The sequence below is a fragment of the Babylonia areolata genome, chromosome 20 (assembly GCF_041734735.1).
Source record: "Babylonia areolata isolate BAREFJ2019XMU chromosome 20, ASM4173473v1, whole genome shotgun sequence".
Classification (NCBI taxonomy): domain Eukaryota; kingdom Metazoa; phylum Mollusca; class Gastropoda; order Neogastropoda; family Buccinidae; genus Babylonia; species Babylonia areolata.
Genome location: NC_134895.1, coordinates 35,183,992 through 35,202,174, shown reverse-complemented (window position 1 = coordinate 35,202,174; position 18,183 = coordinate 35,183,992). Strand labels below are relative to the sequence as shown.

General features: G+C 41.5%; 1 protein-coding gene across 1 annotated transcript in view; it reads left to right on the top strand.

Moving 5' to 3' along the window:
• The window catches only part of LOC143295383 (dynein light chain Tctex-type 5-A-like), an 18,807-nt gene extending 6,640 nt beyond the window's left edge, over positions 1-12,167 (top strand). The window contains exons 2-4 of the mRNA XM_076607049.1: positions 5,642-5,816; positions 7,348-7,561; positions 11,847-12,167. Coding sequence (XP_076463164.1) covers positions 5,701-5,816; positions 7,348-7,561; positions 11,847-12,050 — 534 coding nt within the window. The 5' untranslated portion in view covers positions 5,642-5,700 and the 3' untranslated portion in view covers positions 12,051-12,167. The remainder of the gene's footprint in view (positions 1-5,641; positions 5,817-7,347; positions 7,562-11,846) is intronic.
• The last annotated feature ends 6,016 nt before the right edge of the window (positions 12,168-18,183 follow it).

Sequence of the window (18,183 nt, the reverse complement as noted above, 5' to 3'; positions counted from 1 at the left end):
TGCACTGGAACCGGTATACAAAAAAAAAAAAAAAAATGTTTGGCCCCTAACTCTGCTCAGTTATTTTCCTCTCTACTTTACCATTGGAGAGTATTTTATTTCAAACATGCCACAATACAAATAGACTATAGAGTCATGACTTTTACAGGACAGCAAAGTTAACTCTCTCCATACGAACGGCGAAAGAGACGACGTTATCAGCGTTTCACCCCAATTACCACCATCAAAATATTGCAGGCGGAAGGCTCTTATACTGAAGAGGTGAATGTTGACAAAGAATACCACAATTCTGACGACAGAAGCTAAAGGTTGGGTCATTGAGACACCCACTGGACATCCGAGGGGTCTGTGTCGAGGAGAAGAGAGGGCTGGCCGTACTGAGTGAGTTAAAAAAAAAATCTTGCTTAAAACTAAGTTAAAGTCTTGTCAGGATATACATTTATGCATATATACATCTATACTGAATATGTGACCGTTGTCTCTGCTGGTCAAAGTCAGTACAAATTGTCATGTACGTTGCATCCATTTGAAAACAATGTGGAGCCTTTCATACATAGATATATTGAACCATTCCAAAACTGCCTTGGACAAGAAAGTCTTAATGTTAAGTCCTGCCATAACACACACACACACACACACACACACACACACACACACACACACACGTGTGTACATATGTACACATACATACATATATTGATCTCTCTCTCTCTCTATATATATTTTTTTTTTTTTTTTTTTTTTTTTTAAATTATTTACACACACACACACACACACACCACAAACTAAATATGTGACATGTGTCTCTGTAGGCAGATGTTATATATTCCAATGCTATGTATATGTATCACCAGTATGGTCCACCCATTTCAGGACACTGAGCAGTCTGTCACTTCATGCACAGTCTTTCACATAATGTAAAGTCCTGGAAGTCGTACCCCAGTTCAGCCCAGGTCAATTGCCTGATATTTGCTGTGGCGAGTATGGCATGTACGGTGGGTGGGGTGGGTGCGGTACTTGGTCTCTTCAAGACAGTACACAGTCTAGGGTACAGACTAAAGCTTATGTAAAGACCGACATGGTCACTCACACAAGTGCTCTGACCTCAAAGAGAGAGAGAGAGCATTAAGCACCGGCTGATCTCTCCAGGAAACAGCTCCCCTGCTGAGAGAGAGCCTTGAAAGCTAATGGCCCGCACGCACACATTGATTTGGTGACGTTGGAGCTGGCCCTGAGATTTACAGCAGCGGAACTGTTAACGGGGTAGCCAGTGTTTGATCTCTTTCTCCCTGTCTCTGTCTCTCTCTCTCTCTCTTTCTCACAGCGATACTGTTAACAGGGTAGCCAGGAGCCAGTATTTGATCTCTCTCTCTCTCTCTCTCTCTCTCTCTTCTCTCGGCAATACCGTTAGCCAGGGTAGCCAGTGTTTGATCTCTCTCTGTCTCTCTGTCTCTGTCTTTGTCTCTCTCTCTCTCTCTCTGTCACTCTCTCTCCCTCTCTCTCTCTCTCTCTCTCTCTCTCTCTCTCTCTCACACACACACACACACACACACACACACACACACACAGAAATACTGTTAACAGGGTAGCCAGTGTTTGATCTCTCTGTGTCTGTCAGTCTTTCTGTCTCTCTCTCTCTCTCTCTCTCTCTCTCTCTCTCTCTCTCTCTCTGTCACTCTCTCTCTCTCTCTCTCTCTCTCTCTCTCTCTCTCTCTCTCTCTCAGCAATACCATTAACAGGGTAGCCAGTGTTTGATCTCTGTCTCCCTGTCTGTCTCTGTCTCTGTCTCTCTCTGTGCCTCATTACTGCCTCCAAGAATTGTGTTTATGTATGTATGTATGTATGTATATCTGTCTGTGTTTGTCTCTGTGTCCATGTCTGTGTATGATTAGAGGTGATGTGTATTTCTTTACATGGATGTTAATTTTTTTTTTAATGTTTTTGCTGTCTTTTCACAAAATATCTTGAACAAAGTAATTTTGTAAATTAACCATACAGCAAATCATGGGAAGGAGTGTGACAAGGTTATACTGATTCAGGGCCTCTTGAAAATCAGCACTGTGGGGACACATAAATTTGTCTGTGTTGTCTGTCTGGCAGTGAACAGTATATAATTCAAGATACTTATTAAAGTTAGAAGCTTCTCCGGTCATCCTCAGCATAAAATCAGTTGTCAGAATAATTTCTGTACATATACTATTGTGTGTAACCTTGCATAATGGAACACAGTATGTGCTGTGCACATTCCACTTACACAGTTCATAAGATAAGATAAGATAAGAATAACTTTATTATCTCCAATCGGAGAAATTTGGTCAGGTGCATTATCACAACATAGACAAGTAAACAACATGGGGACCATAACTGTAAAAGTCAACAACAGCTTTTACGAATATTACGAAGATACAAATGTAAAAAATATCACATACACCGTTTCATACATACATCCACACACTGCAGGTAATAACTAGTATTCTTAATGTAAAAACAGAAAGAATTAAAAAACATTATTTGAATATAATTATAAACATAGTCTACTATACTGCACATTGATTATAATAGACAGATAAGATGAGAATAAAGATAAATTGCGGAAAACCGCACTAACACCATATACTCTCTCTCTCTCTCACACACACACACACACACACACACACACACAATTTTCAGGGTGTGTGTGATGGTAAGGGGATCTTGAACAGGTGCATTTGATCTTCTGCATACACACCAAAGGGGGATTAAGGCAGCAGGAGGTCTTCACATGATTTATGTTGATCTTGGAGATTGGGAAGAGGAAAAAAAAAGAAGAAGAAAACTCTGCTCTTAAACCAGCATTGGAGCTGTTGGGGTCATCATAAACTATGGACTGAACTACAGACCTGTGAGAAGGAAGGTCTGGTTCGTTGGCCATTGTGCCCACTTTTGGCTGGCTGAGCCAAGAAGAATCTTGTTGGTATTTTGGAGAATTGTGTATAAAATGAGAGCTGTAAACCAGAAATCGGCAGTCCTGATGTTTTGAACCCGTGTGGTGAGCATGTGTGTGTTTATATGTGTCACACATGTGCATGTGTTCAATCATTCATTGATTTTACAATCTTTTCACAAACAGTGATAGTGTGTGTGTGTGTTGTATGAATGTGTGTTTGTGTGTGTGTGTGCGTGCAGAAGCATGCGTTTGTGTGCGATACGCATAAGTCCCCATCTCCGGTAATTTTACATGGAACTCCTCTCCAGATTTGACAGTTGTTGAGAAATCAAGACAACGGGCTGCACAGCTTCAGTTCAAAATCTTTGTGCGTCATTGCTTTGTTGTGAAGGCAGCCTTTGTCAGGTTGCAGAAGACAGCATGTGGAAAGAAAGCCATGGGATGGAACAGCAACAGCGCTTCTGAGAACAGCTGCATGTTTTTTGCCCCAAGAGCCAGGCAAGCTGTTAATCCAAGCTTTGTTGGCAAAACAGGAAGCAGTTCTGAACTACTGCATTTATGATATAGAATCACTAACATTTGTACGGTCTCTGGCTTTGCCAGGAATGGACATAAGGTAGCATGGAGAATCTAGAAGTAGGTGGCTGGTGAGCCTGATTCAGAGCACCTAAAACCACGCTGGCTGGAAGATTTCAGACTCAGTTTCAGCGTGAGCCTGATTCAGAGCACCTAAAACCACGCTGGCTGGAAGATTTCAGATTCAGTTTCAGCGTGAGCCTGATTCAGAGCACCTAAAACCACGCTGGTTGGAAGATTTCAGATTCAGCTTCTCAGGGAGGCATCACTGCATTCAGATGAATCTGTATACACTACACAGTGTAACACCACATCTGCTGGGTAGATGCCTGACCAGGCTTTGACTGCATGCATATATATATTTGTCTACCTATCAGAATGGACTTCTACAGAGTTTTGCAAGATGGCAAAAGCAGGATTCGAACTCAGACCCACGTACATGGACACTGTATTGGCAGATAAGTATCTTGTCAGTTCTGCTACCTTACTCTCTGGAAGACTTTGAAGGCAGAGTCTGCACAGTGTTGATGATAAATGCATATCTTCTTCTTCTTCTTCTGTGTTCATGGACTGCAACTCCCACGTTCACTCGTATGTTTATGAGTGGGCTTTTACGTGTATGACCGGTTGTTGTTGTTTTACCTCACCATGTAGGCAGCCATGCTCCGCTTTCGGGGGTGTGCATGCTGGGTATCTTGTTATTTCCATAATCCACTGAACTCTGACATGGATTACAGGATCTTTAACGTGTGTATTTGATCTTCTGCTTGCATATACACATGAAGGGGGTTCAGGCACTTGCAGGTCTGCACGTATGTTGACCTGGGAGATCGGAAAAATCTCAACCCTATACCCACCAGGCACCGTTACCGAGATTCGAACCCAGGACCCTCAGATTGAAAGTCCAACGCTTTAACCACTCAGTTATTGTGCCCATCTGATTAATGCATATGATGGTTCACAAAGGAAATTGTTCTCACCTGACCTCAGAGTCGGCCCGTCAAGCCGCAACCAACGCTGTGCCAGAAACATCACTGACAGCACAACTGCACAGTCTCCGGAGACTGAAGGATGCTTACTGATTGACAAAGGAAATCGTTCACACCATACCTCAGAACAAAGTATTTCAAGAGTGGTCAAACTTCTCAAGCCTTCATATGTATACATATGTATGTGTACATAACTACATGCATGTATATGAATGTGTATTGTGTGTGCATGCGTTTATGTAAGATTGTGCCTGCCTATGTGTGCGTATGTGTTAGGGTAGCTGTTAGATACACATGTATTGTTAAAATGTATGTATGCAGTGTGTGTGTGTGTGTGTGTGTGTGTGTGTGTGTGTAGTCATATTTTGGTGTGTGTATGTAAGATAGATGTAATGTTTTATGTTAGCAAAGCGTTTTTGTAAAGCACCTAGAGCAGATTTCTGGATAGTGTGCTTTATAAGTATCCATTATTATTATTATTATTATTATTATTATTATTATTATTAACCCTCACTGCATGACAAAGATACATCAGAATGTTTCAATTCCTCTCTACTTCTGTACTTAGGATGGGCCCTGACAAGATCTTTAGTGTTGGCTTACTCATGGGGTACTGCCGTTGGAGTGACCTGGTGTCAGTCTCCACTCTGAGGGGACGCTCACTGGGTCTGGCTCTGCGACTAAGCCGTAACTGTTGTCAGTAGGGGGCTTAGCAGTTTGGTGTCTTAAGTACATTAAATCAGAACACCCACTACTGAACACCACTGGGGTTATTCAGCAGCAGTGCAGGGTCTCCTCTGGTGTGTGGCTTCCTGGCGACCTAACATGTATGGTTCCCTGTGGACTGCTGACGCTGGGACTGTGACATTTGAACCCAGGTGTGGTCATGTATGGGGGATCGGAATGAATGTCATGGAAGTAATGGTGCAGATAATGCGGCAGCAAAACAATAAAAATTGAAATTAAAAAAAGAAAAAGCCAACCTGTCTTTATATCAAATATTAAGACATTACAGAGAAACTGGTTGATACTAATGTTCATCATTTCTTTTCCGGTTGATGGTAGTGATAGTGTTTTTTTAAGAAGCTTCTGTCCTTGTGGAATCAAATGTTTTTACTGATTGTGTTGCCTTACCCTTTTCTTTCCACAGAGCGCCTCTAGCAAACACCAGGCCAGCCAGTCAGTGATACCAGACACAGACCTTTCATCATGTCTCACGCTGAACATGACCGGGCCAGGGACAAAGCGGCCCGACTCCTGCGAAAACAGGGCAGCATGTCCTCACTCAACAGCAGCGAACGTCCTGATCGCCATCACAGATTTGAGTTAGTGGGTTTTTTCCCCCCCCCTGCCTTCCTTCTCTTTTTCTTTTCATTTCATCATTATTTTTGATTGTTAAACATGTCTTGGGTTTTGTTGGGTTTTTTGGCGGGTTTTTTTTTTTTTTTTTTCAACACAGAGAACATATATTACATTTCATTCTTTCTTGTAAAGTTGATGTATGTCTGTGTCTTATAACTGCATGTTTGTGTGACAAAAATTGTCAAGATATTCAACCCATTTTATATGCTTTAGTTGTCATGTGCATCTGGCTTTAGTGAAATATTAAACAAGAAATAAGTACATTTGCTCTTATAAAGACACAGCGACCATAATCTGTTGAATTATGTGCCCGTATCTTATCGAGAGTAACAGTCCTTTTTTACTCACTGTCATCTTATCATCTTCTATGTCATCTCTTCTTTGTTATTGTCCCAGCTTCCTTGTCGTCATACCATCTTTGTCATCTTACCATCTCCCTTGTCATCCTACCATCTCCCTTATCATCTTACCATATTCCTTGTCATACCATCTTCTTAGTCATAATACCATCTTCTTTGTCATCATGTCATCTTTTTCATTTTACATCTCCCTTGTCATCTTATGAGCTTCCTTGTCATCATCATAGCATCTTTGTTATCATGCCATCTTTGTCATGATGCCATTTTTGTCATCTTATCATCTTATTTGTCATTTTACCATCTTCCGTGTCATCAAATCATCTTCCTTATCATCTTTTTTTTTTTCTCAGTAAGCAGATGTGGTCTAGCATATATATAGAACAGTCTGCACACTTTCAGTACCTCCTTGAAACTGAAACTGAAACTGTCCTTATCTTTATATTTAAACAAAGGACCACAAGCACAATGTCGGACATGGACAAGTCCACACACTTTGACACCTTATTGAAATTGAAACTGAAACTGTCATCATCATCTTTATGCTTAAACAAAGGACCACAAGGGCAGTGTGGTACATGGGTCATCATCTTTATGTTGACAGGACCACAAGCACAGTGTGGTACATGGGTCATCATCTTTATGTTGACAGGACCACAAGCACAGTGTGGTATATGGGTCATCATCTTTATGCTGACAGGACCACAAACCACAAGCACAGTGTGGTACATGGGTCATCATCTTTGTGTTGACAGGACCACAAGCACAGTGTGGTACATGGGTCATCATCTTTATGTTGACAGGACCACAAGCACAGTGTGGTACATGGGTCATCATCTTTGTGTTGACAGGACCACAAGCACAGTGTCGTTCATGGGTCATCATCTTTGTGTTGACAGGACCACAAGCACAGTGTGGTACATGGGTCATCATCTTTATGTTGACAGGACCACAAGCACAGTGTGGTACATGGGTCATCATCTGTATGTTGACAGGACCACAAGGGCAGTGTCATACATGTCGTACATCTTCATGTTGACAGGACCACAAGCACAGTGTCGTACATGGGTCATCATCTTTATGTTGACAGGACCACAAGCACAGTGTCGTTCATCGGTCATCACCTTTATGTTGACAGGACCACAAGCACAGTGTCATACATGGATGAGCCGGGACATGACGAACACTTCAAGGCACCGGCCCGCTACGAGAACACGTACCAGATGGAGCCAGCGAGGCGCTTTCCCTACACTGTGGTGAAGAATATCATGCAGGACGCCATGGACGGCTACCTGGCAGAGGAAAAATACGAACCAGAACTTTGCCGGCAGATGTCAAAAACGCTTTCTGAGGTGAGTGATTTTGTGTGCTTCAGTGTGATGGGTTGTTTTGTAAGAAGTTAAAAGTTTAGTGTGGTAGGTTGTTTTGTAAGAGGTTAAGACGGGCACAACAGCCGAGTGGTTAAAGTGTTGGACTTTCAATCTCAGGGTCCCGGGTTTGAATCATGGTGACGGCGCCTGGTGGGTAAAGGGTGGAGATTTTTATGATCTCCCATGTCAACATATGTGCAGACCTGCCAGTGCCTGAACCCCCTTCATGTGTATACACAAGCAGAAGATCAAATACACATGTTAAAGATCCTGTAAACCATATCAGCGTTCCGTGGGTTATGGAAACAAGAACATACCCAGCATGCACACCCCTGAAAGTGGAGTATGGCTGCCTACATGGCGGGTTAAAAACGGTCATACACATAAAAGCCCATTCACATATATACAAGTGAACATGGGAGTTGCAACCCACGAATGCAGAAGAAGAAGAAGTAAGAGGCTAAAAGTTAAGTGTGATAGGTTGTTTTGTAAGAGGTTAAGTAAAAGTTTATGGATACCTGGCAGAGGAAAAATACGAACCAGAACTTTGCGGGCAGATGTCGAAAACGCTTTCCAAGGTAGGTGATTTATGTACCGTCAGGTGATAGGTTGTTTTGTTAGAGGTTAAAAGTTAACAGTTACCTGACAAATGAAAAATACAAACTGAAATTTTGGCGGCAGATGTCAAAAATGCTTTCTGAGGTAGATGTCAGTGTAGGTCACAGTGATTTGTGTATGTCAGTGTGATAGGTTGTTTTGTTAGAGGTTAAAAGTTTGGTGTGATAGGTTGTTTTGTTAGAGGTTAAAAGTTTATTGCTACCTGGCAGAGGAAAAATAAGAACAGGAACTTTGCCGGCAGATGTCAAAAACGCTTTCTGAGGTGAGTCATTTGTCTACCATCAGGTGATTGGTTGTTTTGTTAGAGGTTAAATAAAAGTTAACGGCTAGCTGACAGAGGAAAATTATGAACCGCCAGATGTCTAAAACGCTTTCTGAGGTGGGTGATTTGTGTATGTCAATGTGATAGGTTGTTTTATAAGAGGTTAATAGTTGACAAAGTTCATTTGTAAGAGGTTCTTCTTCTGCGTTCACTCGTATGCACACAAGTGGACTTTTACGTGTATGACCGTTTTTACCCTGCCATGTAGGCAGCCATACTCCGTTTTTGGGGGTGTGCATGCTGGGTATGTTCTTGTTTCCATAACCCACCGAACGCTGACATGGATTACAGGATCTTTAACATGCGTATTTGATCTTCTGATTGCATATACACACGAAGGGGGTTCAGGCACTAGCAGGTCTGCACATATGTTGACCTGGGAGATCAGAAAAATCTCCACCCTTTACCCACCAGGCGCCGTCACTGTGATTCGAACCCGGGACCCTCAGATTGACAGTCCAACGCTTTAACCACTCAGCTATTGCGCCCGTCAGTAAGACGTTAATAGTTGACAAAGTTCATTTGTAAGAGGTTAATAGTTGACAGAGTTAAAGGTTCCATAGCCTTGTTCTGCCATCAAGGCGGTGAATTCATATCCGCCGTGTCATGGACTCAGCATAGGAAGACAGTGCTCGTTGCTCTCTGTCCGCTGTTTTCACCCTTCCCCAACCGTAGTCGTTCAAAAATCAGAACAGGCACCACTGAACACCACCGAAGTGACTCAGCAGCAGTGCAGGGTCTCCTCTGGTGTGTGGCCTCCTGGCGACCTAACATCGATGGTTCCCTGTGGACTGCCGACGCTGGAACTGCGACGGACGAACCCGGGTGTGGCCGTGTATGGGGGAATCTAAATGAGCGGCGTGGGAGTAATGCCACTGAAATGGAGCAGATGATGGGGCAGCAAAAAAAACCCAAAAAACCCCAAAAAAAACTGTAGTCGTTCACATCTAGTGGAGTGAGGAAAACTGGAGCAAAGCGCCTTTCCCAAGGACACAACTCCAGGCCGAAAAGTGAGGTGGGATGAGGGAGTTTGATCCATAAACACAGGACCAGAAGTCCAAAGACTTACCATTTCTGCCTTTTATCTCCTTTTTGGAAGGATAGCGTTTTTAAAACAATCAGCTTTTTAAATGATCTTTTTTTTTTTTTCAACCCAACAGTACCTAAAAGCTGATATTCTGAAATATCTTCCAGTATTGTGTGTGTATTTCTTTTTCTTCTCCGTCCTGCTGTTCTGTGATCCATGCATGGTATTCCATTTGGTGTCATATACTGTACCATGTCAAACTGATGCAAACTAGGCCTATTGGTTTGCTCTGCTTGGCCAAATTTCGCGCGGCTAACAGTGAAAAGACGGGCCCGCCCGCTCTCAGCCAATGCGGATAGGCACCTCTGCCCTGTTCGGTGTCTCAAATATTATTGGGATAGATCTCTCCATAGGCGTTCTTCTCAGAGGCGTCTCCTCATCTCCCTCAATGAGAATTACAAGAAAGACATCGCTGCAGGCACCATTTCCCGCTGGGTTCCCCAAGTCATTCGTAGAGCCTACTCTCATGCACACAGGGATATCAGCTGTCTTCATCCCAGAGCACACGAAGTGCGGACCATAGCTACTTCGGCTGTTTTCCAGCACTCAGTGCCAACACAGCATGTCTTGGAGGCAGCCTTCTGGCGGTCTGATAATCCCTTCATCAACTTCTACCTCAGGAATTTCCGTATGACCAGGGCTGACGGTTCCAAGGGGATTTCCTTTGTCGCGGCTAACACTGCTGTCTCAGTTACAAGGGCTCCCCATACGAACCAGTAGGCATTGCCCTCCTCCATTTGCTTTAAATTCTGCATCAGTTTGACATGGTACAGTATATGACACCAAAAGGAGGAGTTTGTATTATACTCCATGTTTGGTGTTACATATACTTACCATGTCAAACTCGAATGCCCGCCCGACCGTCCCCGCATCTCCGCAGTGGTTCTCATGGGGCATTTTTGTTCATGGCCATGGAATGATTCAGCGCTTATAGCTTTTAGAGGCGTTTGATTGGCTGAGAGCGGGCGGGCCCGTCTTTTCACTGTTAGCCGCGCGAAATTTGGCCAAGCAGAGCAAACCAATAGGCCTAGTTTACATCAGTTTGACATGGTAAGTATATGTAACACCAAACATGGAGTATAATAAAAACTCCTCCTCTTTGTGAGAAACTTGATTACATTTAAACAGTTTCACCATCTCTGAGTGTAAGCTTAAATTGAAAGGGGTTGTTTTAAGTTTGCCATCCAAGCATTAGGACTTTGGTATACTTTGTAAGGAAAACTGAAAATACAGTGTAAGTGTGTTGTGTGTCTGTCTGTGTCTAGCAATGTGTAGTGTAGACCCTGTTAAGAGCAGGGTTTGGATGTAAAAAAAAAGAACGCCAGTGCTTATCTATTATCCTCGAAAATAGAAGAATTTTGTCGTCTTGTCTTGTCTACTTTGGTATACTTGTTAGGAAAACTGAAAATACCATGTGTGTGTGTGTGTGTCTGTCTCTCTGTTAGTGTCTGAGTACATAAAACACTTCTTGCATTGTTTAAAGTTTAAAGTCTCTTCCAAGAGAACTGCGAAGATTTAACAAGCAAACAAACAAAAATACTTGTGTTTGATATTTTATCTGACACTCATTGTCACACCTTGTGAAAAAGGGTATAGATAGTGTTGTCTGATGCTCGTGACATTTTCACGCAGTGCTACTACAGATATGGATGACATGGCGATGTTCCAGGTGATGACTAACAGATATGGATGACACGGCGATGTTCCAGGTGATGACTAACATATATGGATGATGCGGCGATGTCTAGGTGATGACTAACAGATATGGATGACACGGCGATGTCTAGGTGATGACTAACAGATATGGATGATGCGGCGATGTCTAGGTGATGACTAACAGATATGGATGACATGACGATGTTCTAGGTTATGACTAACAGATATCGATGACATGACGATGTCTAGGTGATGACTAACAGATATGGATGACACGGTGATGACTAACAGATATGGATGACACGGTGATGACTAACAGATATGGATGACACGGCAATGTTCCAGGTGATGACTAACAGATAAGGATGACATGGCGATGTTCCAGGTGATGACTAACAGATATGGATGACATGGCGATGTTCCAGGTGATGACTAACAGATATGGATGACATGGCGATGTTCCAGGTGATGACTAACAGATATGGATGACACGGCAATGTTCCAGGTGATGACTAACAGATATGGATGACATGGCGATGTCTAGGTGATGACTAACAGATATGGATGACACGGCGATGTTCCAGGTGATCAAGGCAAGGGTTAAGGAGCTGATGGTTCCCCGCTACAAGATCATCTGCTTGGTGCACATCGGTCAGCTGGGCGACCAGAGCGTTCGCATCAGCAGCCGTTGCCTGTGGGACCAGAACAACGACACCTTCGCCTCGTCAGAGTTCCGCAACAAGTCGCTGTATGCTGTGGCATCCGTGTATGGGGTGTATTATGAATAACGTGTCATAGTAGTCCATCATGTTCAGGTTCTGAAAGATCATTTTCAGTGTATTATGAATAACATGTGATAACAGTCGATCATGTTCTGGCTCTGAAGGATCATTTCATCTTCGGACATTGTTTATGATTTAGGTCTTCATACATTAGTTAGATTTTCAGGACACCCACACACCCCCTCCCACCTGCCCCCCAAAAAGAGGACAAATTGGCAGGGGGTGAAATTTTTGGAGGATTGTTTCATTGTCAGAAATCGTTCACGACTGAGTCTTCATACTTTTGTTAAATTTACAGGGCATAAACTGCAAAGGAAGGGAACTAATTCTACACTATTTCCAGATGTGTCCACACAGTTTTTTTGTGGAAAAATGGTATCAGTACGGCATGGTAGCCTGCCGAGGTTGTCAACACCCCAGAGTTGGATGGGTTAAATATATAGCTTCATATTCGTGTGTTTAACACTTTGATGGTCATCCCAGAACCATTCTGTCTCTGACAGCAGTCAGTCTTTACTGTGTGGGTGTGTCTTCATATTCATGTGTTTAACACTTAACTTACATGGTCATCCCAGTATTATTCTGTCTCCGGCAGTAGTCAGTCTTTACTGTGTGGGTGTGTTCAGTCACAGGTTGTGAGGCATCACGTCTTGGTTTTCTTTTACAGGTGATGGGGGTTGTCTTTTCCGTGTTGGCTGAATTCTGTTTTCAGCAGATAATTGCATGTAGGCTGCTGTGTGTTGAAGCAAGAGAGAGAGGGAGTGTGTGTGTGTGTGTGTGTGTGTGTTTACTTGACTGTTTATGTATGTGTGTGCATGTGTGGCTGTGCGTGTTTGTGTGTCTGTGTGTGTGTTGTAATGGACACATCTGGAATTACATCTTCCTGTGTGCTAGACAGGAGTGGGTGTGTACAAAGGTGTGTATCGCTTTCGTAAAGTGTGTTGTTGAGCCTCGTTAACATATAGCTCAGGATGAGTTAATCAAAATAATTTCAATTTAATCAAATTTTCAGTCAATGAATTCCCTGAATGTGATCAGGGTAACTGTTCAATGATGTATGTCACAATGATGTTGAGTTTTTCAATACTTCACTTGATTTTTTTTGATTTTTGATCTGCTTTTGATTTTGATTTTGATTTTTCAATTTCCTTTTAGCTGTATGATTTTTCAATTTCCTTTTAGCTGTATCTACATGGCGCACGGTTCCTTTAACTGTACATGGCAGTCAGTTCCCATTCCTGCAGTCGTTCTTCTTTTTGTGCATTTAATTATCATTGGTATTAGTCTCACGTGTTTGATTATCATTGATATTCTTTTTTATGTATTTAATTATGATTGGATATTCTTGTCATGTATCTGACGATAATTATCATTGATATTCTTTTTTTTGATGTATTGATGATAATGAATGGGTTTTCTTTTTATGTAGTTGTCATTGCTATACTTTATCATTTTGTATTCTTTTTGCATATTTATCTTTGGTATTCTTTTCAAGTATTTTTCATTGGTAGTCTTTGTTCATTGGTACACTGTTTATGTATTCGATACTCGTTGGTTTTCCATTTGTTATTCTTTTTCTTAAAAAAAAAAAACAAGAGGGGCTCCAGGGTATATTTGCTTTTGATGAATCCTTGGTTCTCAGGACCCGTGGTATGTTTTTTATATAGTGGGACTTCCTTGTCTGTGATATTTATGCTGCACTCCCAAAGGAGTACCCACATCTTGTCAAAAAGCCATGGGTAACACTTCGCCCCCCGCACCCCCTCCCCCTCCCCCGCCCCCACCTCGCCCCCCATCCGCATGGTCAGATTGTTTTTGCCTACCTGTCAAAGTTAATGTTTTTACCACATTTTCAATGAACAGTTCTTTTTGTTGTTGTTTTTTTGTTTGTTTGTTTGTTTTAAAGGAAGTTGTTGGGTTTTATTTCCTGAACTTTTTTTGTGTGAAGTTTTCGAACACAATTATGCTCCATGGGCGTTTCATGTTTTGTTGTTGTTTGTTGTTTGTTTGTTTGTTTAAGAAAGAAACCTTTTTCCTGAACTTTCCTGTTGCTGCACAATCTTGTATGCTGCTGATGACTTGTGAGTGAAATCTTGTCACGTGTCCACTTCATGAAGACTTTTTTCTTCATCATGTTGCATATATTGGTTATCAGGAAAGATCAGGGTTTGCATCAGATAACATTCATTACTTTCAGGGACGATTTGTGTTCTTACTTCCTTTTTCTTTCTTTGCCTTCTTTGTGTGACTGTAATTTAGTGCAATCACCAACAGGTACATGTTTCAAGTTTCAGTTGGGAAACGTCTGTATGTATGCAATTGATTCAACTTACAGAAAATAAATTAATTATTTTGCTTTAATTTAGAACAGATGAATTCCTTTCAGTTGGTGCCTTATCTTTGACCAAAAACACTTCAGCTTTAGATCTGTCAAGCTTCATACCTGTTTGAAAATTTCTCAAAATGGAGAAAAGAAAAAAAAGAAAAAAGAAAAAAAAAAAGCAATTTGCAGGAAAAATCTGATTGTTGTTCTTGTACAACAAAGTCACTTATTCTTTGAATTTTTTTTTTTTTTAATTGAAGATTATTTTGTAGTTGGGGAGGCCAAGCATAACAATATTCAGTCCATTGATGTCAAATAGGAGGATTTTTTTGTTGTTGTTTTTTTGTGTGTGTGTGTGTTTGTTTTGTTTTTTAATGTTTGGCTCAGGTTTTTTGTTTATGTCACTATGGTATTGATCAAGCAGTGAAGGTGGACAAGATGTTTGTGTCACTATGGTGTTGATCAAGCAGTGAAGGTGGACAAGATGTTTATGTCACTATGGTGTTGATCAAGCAGTGAAGGTGGACAAGATGTTTATGTCACTATGCTATTGATCAAGCAGTGAAGGTGGACAAGATGTTTATGTCACTATGGTGTTGATCAAGCAGTGGACAAGATGTTTATGTCACTATGGTGTTGATCAAGCAGTGAAGGTGGACAAGATGTTTATGTCACTATGGTGTTGATCAAGCAGTGAAGGTGGACAAGATGTTTATGTCACTATGGTGTTGATCAAGCAGTGAAGGTGGACAAGATGTTTATGTCACTATGGCATTGATCAAGCAGTGAAGGTGGACAAGATGTTTATGTCACTATGGTGTTGATCAAGCAGTGAAGGTGGACAAGATGTTTATGTCACTATGGTGTTGATCAAGCAGTGAAGGTGGACAAGATGTTGATGTCACTATGGTGTTGATCAAGCAGTGAAGGTGGACAAGATGTTGATGTCACTATGGTGTTGATCAAGCAGTGAAGGTGGACAAGATGTTGATGTCACTATGGTGTTGATCAAGCAGTGAAGGTGGACAAGATGTTGATGTCACTATGGTGTTGATCAAGCAGTGAAGGTGGACAAGATGTTTATGTCACTATGGTGTTGATCAAGCAGTGAAGGTGGACAAGATGTTTATGTCACTATGGTGTTGATCAAGCAGTGAAGGTGGACAAGATGTTTATGTCACTATGGTGTTGATCAAGCAGTGAAGGTGGACAAGATGTTGATGTCACTATGGTGTTGATCAAGCAGTGAAGGTGGACAAGATGTTGATGTCACTATGGCATTGATCAAGCAGTGAAGGTGGACAAGATGTTTATATCACTATGGCGTTGATCAAGCAGTGAAGGTGGACAAGATGTTTATGTCACTATGGTGTTGATCAAGCAGTGAAGGTGGACAAGATGTTTATGTCACTATGGTGTTGATCAAGCAGTGAAGGTGGACAAGATGTTTATGTCACTATGGCGTTGATCAAGCAGTGAAGGTGGACAAGATGTTTATGTCACTATGGTGTTGATCAAGCAGTGAAGGTGGACAAGATGTTTATGTCACTATGGTATTGATCAAGCAGTGAAGGTGGACAAGATGTTTATGTCACTATGGTGTTGATCAAGCAGTGAAGGTGGACAAGATGTTTATGTCACTATGGCGTTGATCAAGCAGTGAAGGTGGACAAGATGTTTATGTCACTATGGTGTTGATCAAGCAGTGAAGGTGGACAAGATGTTTATGTCACTATGGTGTTGATCAAGCAGTGAAGGTGGACAAGATGTTTGTGTCACTATGGTGTTGATCAAGCAGTGAAGGTGGACAAGATGTTTATGTCACTATGGTGTTGATCAAGCAGTGAAGGTGGACAAGATGTTTATGTCACTATGGTATTGATCAAGCAGTGGACAAGATGTTTATGTCACTATGGTGTTGATCAAGCAGTGAAGGTGGACAAGATGTTTATGTCACTATGGTGTTGATCAAGCAGTGAAGGTGGACAAGATGTTTATGTCACTATGGTGTTGATCAAGCAGTGAAGGTGGACAAGATGTTTATGTCACTATGGTGTTGATCAAGCAGTGAAGGTGGACAAGATGTTTATGTCACTATGGTGTTGATCAAGCAGTGAAGGTGGACAAGATGTTTATGTCACTATGGTGTTGATCAAGCAGTGAAGGTGGACAAGATGTTTATGTCACTATGGTGTTGATCAAGCAGTGAAGGTGGACAAGATGTTTATGTCACTATGGTGTTGATCAAGCAGTGAAGGTGGACAAGATGTTTATGTCACTATGGTGTTGATCAAGCAGTGAAGGTGGACAAGATGTTATGTCACTATGGTGTTGATCAAGCAGAGAAGGTGGACAAGATGTTTATGTCACTATGGTGTTGATCAAGCAGTGAAGGTGGACAAGATGTTTATGTCACTATGGTGTTGATCAAGCAGTGAAGGTGGACAAGATGTTTATGTCACTATGGTGTTGATCAAGCAGTGAAGGTGGACAAGATGTTTATGTCACTATGGTGTTGATCAAGCAGTGAAGGTGGACAAGATGTTTACATTTCTTGGATTTGTACCATGCAAGATCAAACTATTATACCAGGGACTGGTGCCTCAATCAGGAAATTAGCAGCGCTGATACTTTGGCAGCAACCTTTCAGGGTGAGACTCCAAAAACACGTGATTTCAGGATTTTGGTTTGCTCACAATGTCAAAAAACCTCATGTTTGTTTGGTCACAATGTCAAGATTTGGGGGGGGGCGGTGGAGGGGGGGGAGTAACGAAAATCTGATCTGCTGACAATGGTTTTGTGCATTTTGTACTGAGATTTTTTTTTCTCTCTCTAGTAAGTAATGTACACACTGTTGAAAACTCTTTTTTTTTTTCTTTTCTTTTTTTTACTTGTAAGAAAGTTTGTTGTTGTCTTTTTGTTTTTTTGGCTTTTGTTGTTGTTGCTGTTTTGTTTTAGTTTTTTTTGACAGTTCTCATCATGTCAGACGTATTGACACTGGACAATCTGCTGATTGTGATTTTGTGTATTTTGTACAAGGGTCAATTTTGATGGGTTTTTTTTCTTTAACAAGTAATGTACATACTGTTAAAAAATGAATTTTTTTTTTTTACTTGTAAGGAAGTTGGTTTTTTTTGTTTTTTGTTTTTTACAATAGTCCTGATCTTGTCTGACATATTGACGATGGGCGCAATAGCCGAGTGGTTTAAGTGTTGGACTTTCAATCTGGGGGTCCCGGGTTCGAATCATGGTAACCGCGCCTGGTGGGTAAAGGGTGGAGATTTTTCCGATCTCCCAGGTCAACATATGTGCAGACCTGCTAGTGCCTGAACCCCCTTCGTGTGTATACACACGCAGAAGATCAAATATGCACGTTAAAGATCCTGTAACCTATGTCAGTGTTCAGTGGGTTATGGAGACACGAAAATACCCAGCATGCATGATCCACGTCAGAATCATCGGCAAGTTGATGTTGGTCATGTAACGGAAAGAAGAAGAAGACATTGGATATTTGGGGTTTTATCCACTGAAAGTCGGTATATTTAATCTAGATTTGTGGTGTCACTGCTGGTTAGGTATAAACTGTTGCTGTGAATACAAAAGATAAAGTGATCTATATTTTTTGTTAATTATGATAAATAAGCGTTGTCTGTGATGTTTCTTTTTTTTTTTTTTTTCACCTGTTAAAACTTTGGCAATATTTGGCAGATGCTGACATGAAAGCAGAGCTTTTGTTGACCGATTTACAGTCGCTTTCCTCCACATAATATACACTTTTCCTGAAAGAGTCAGCATTACAGTCTTTTTGTGTGTAAT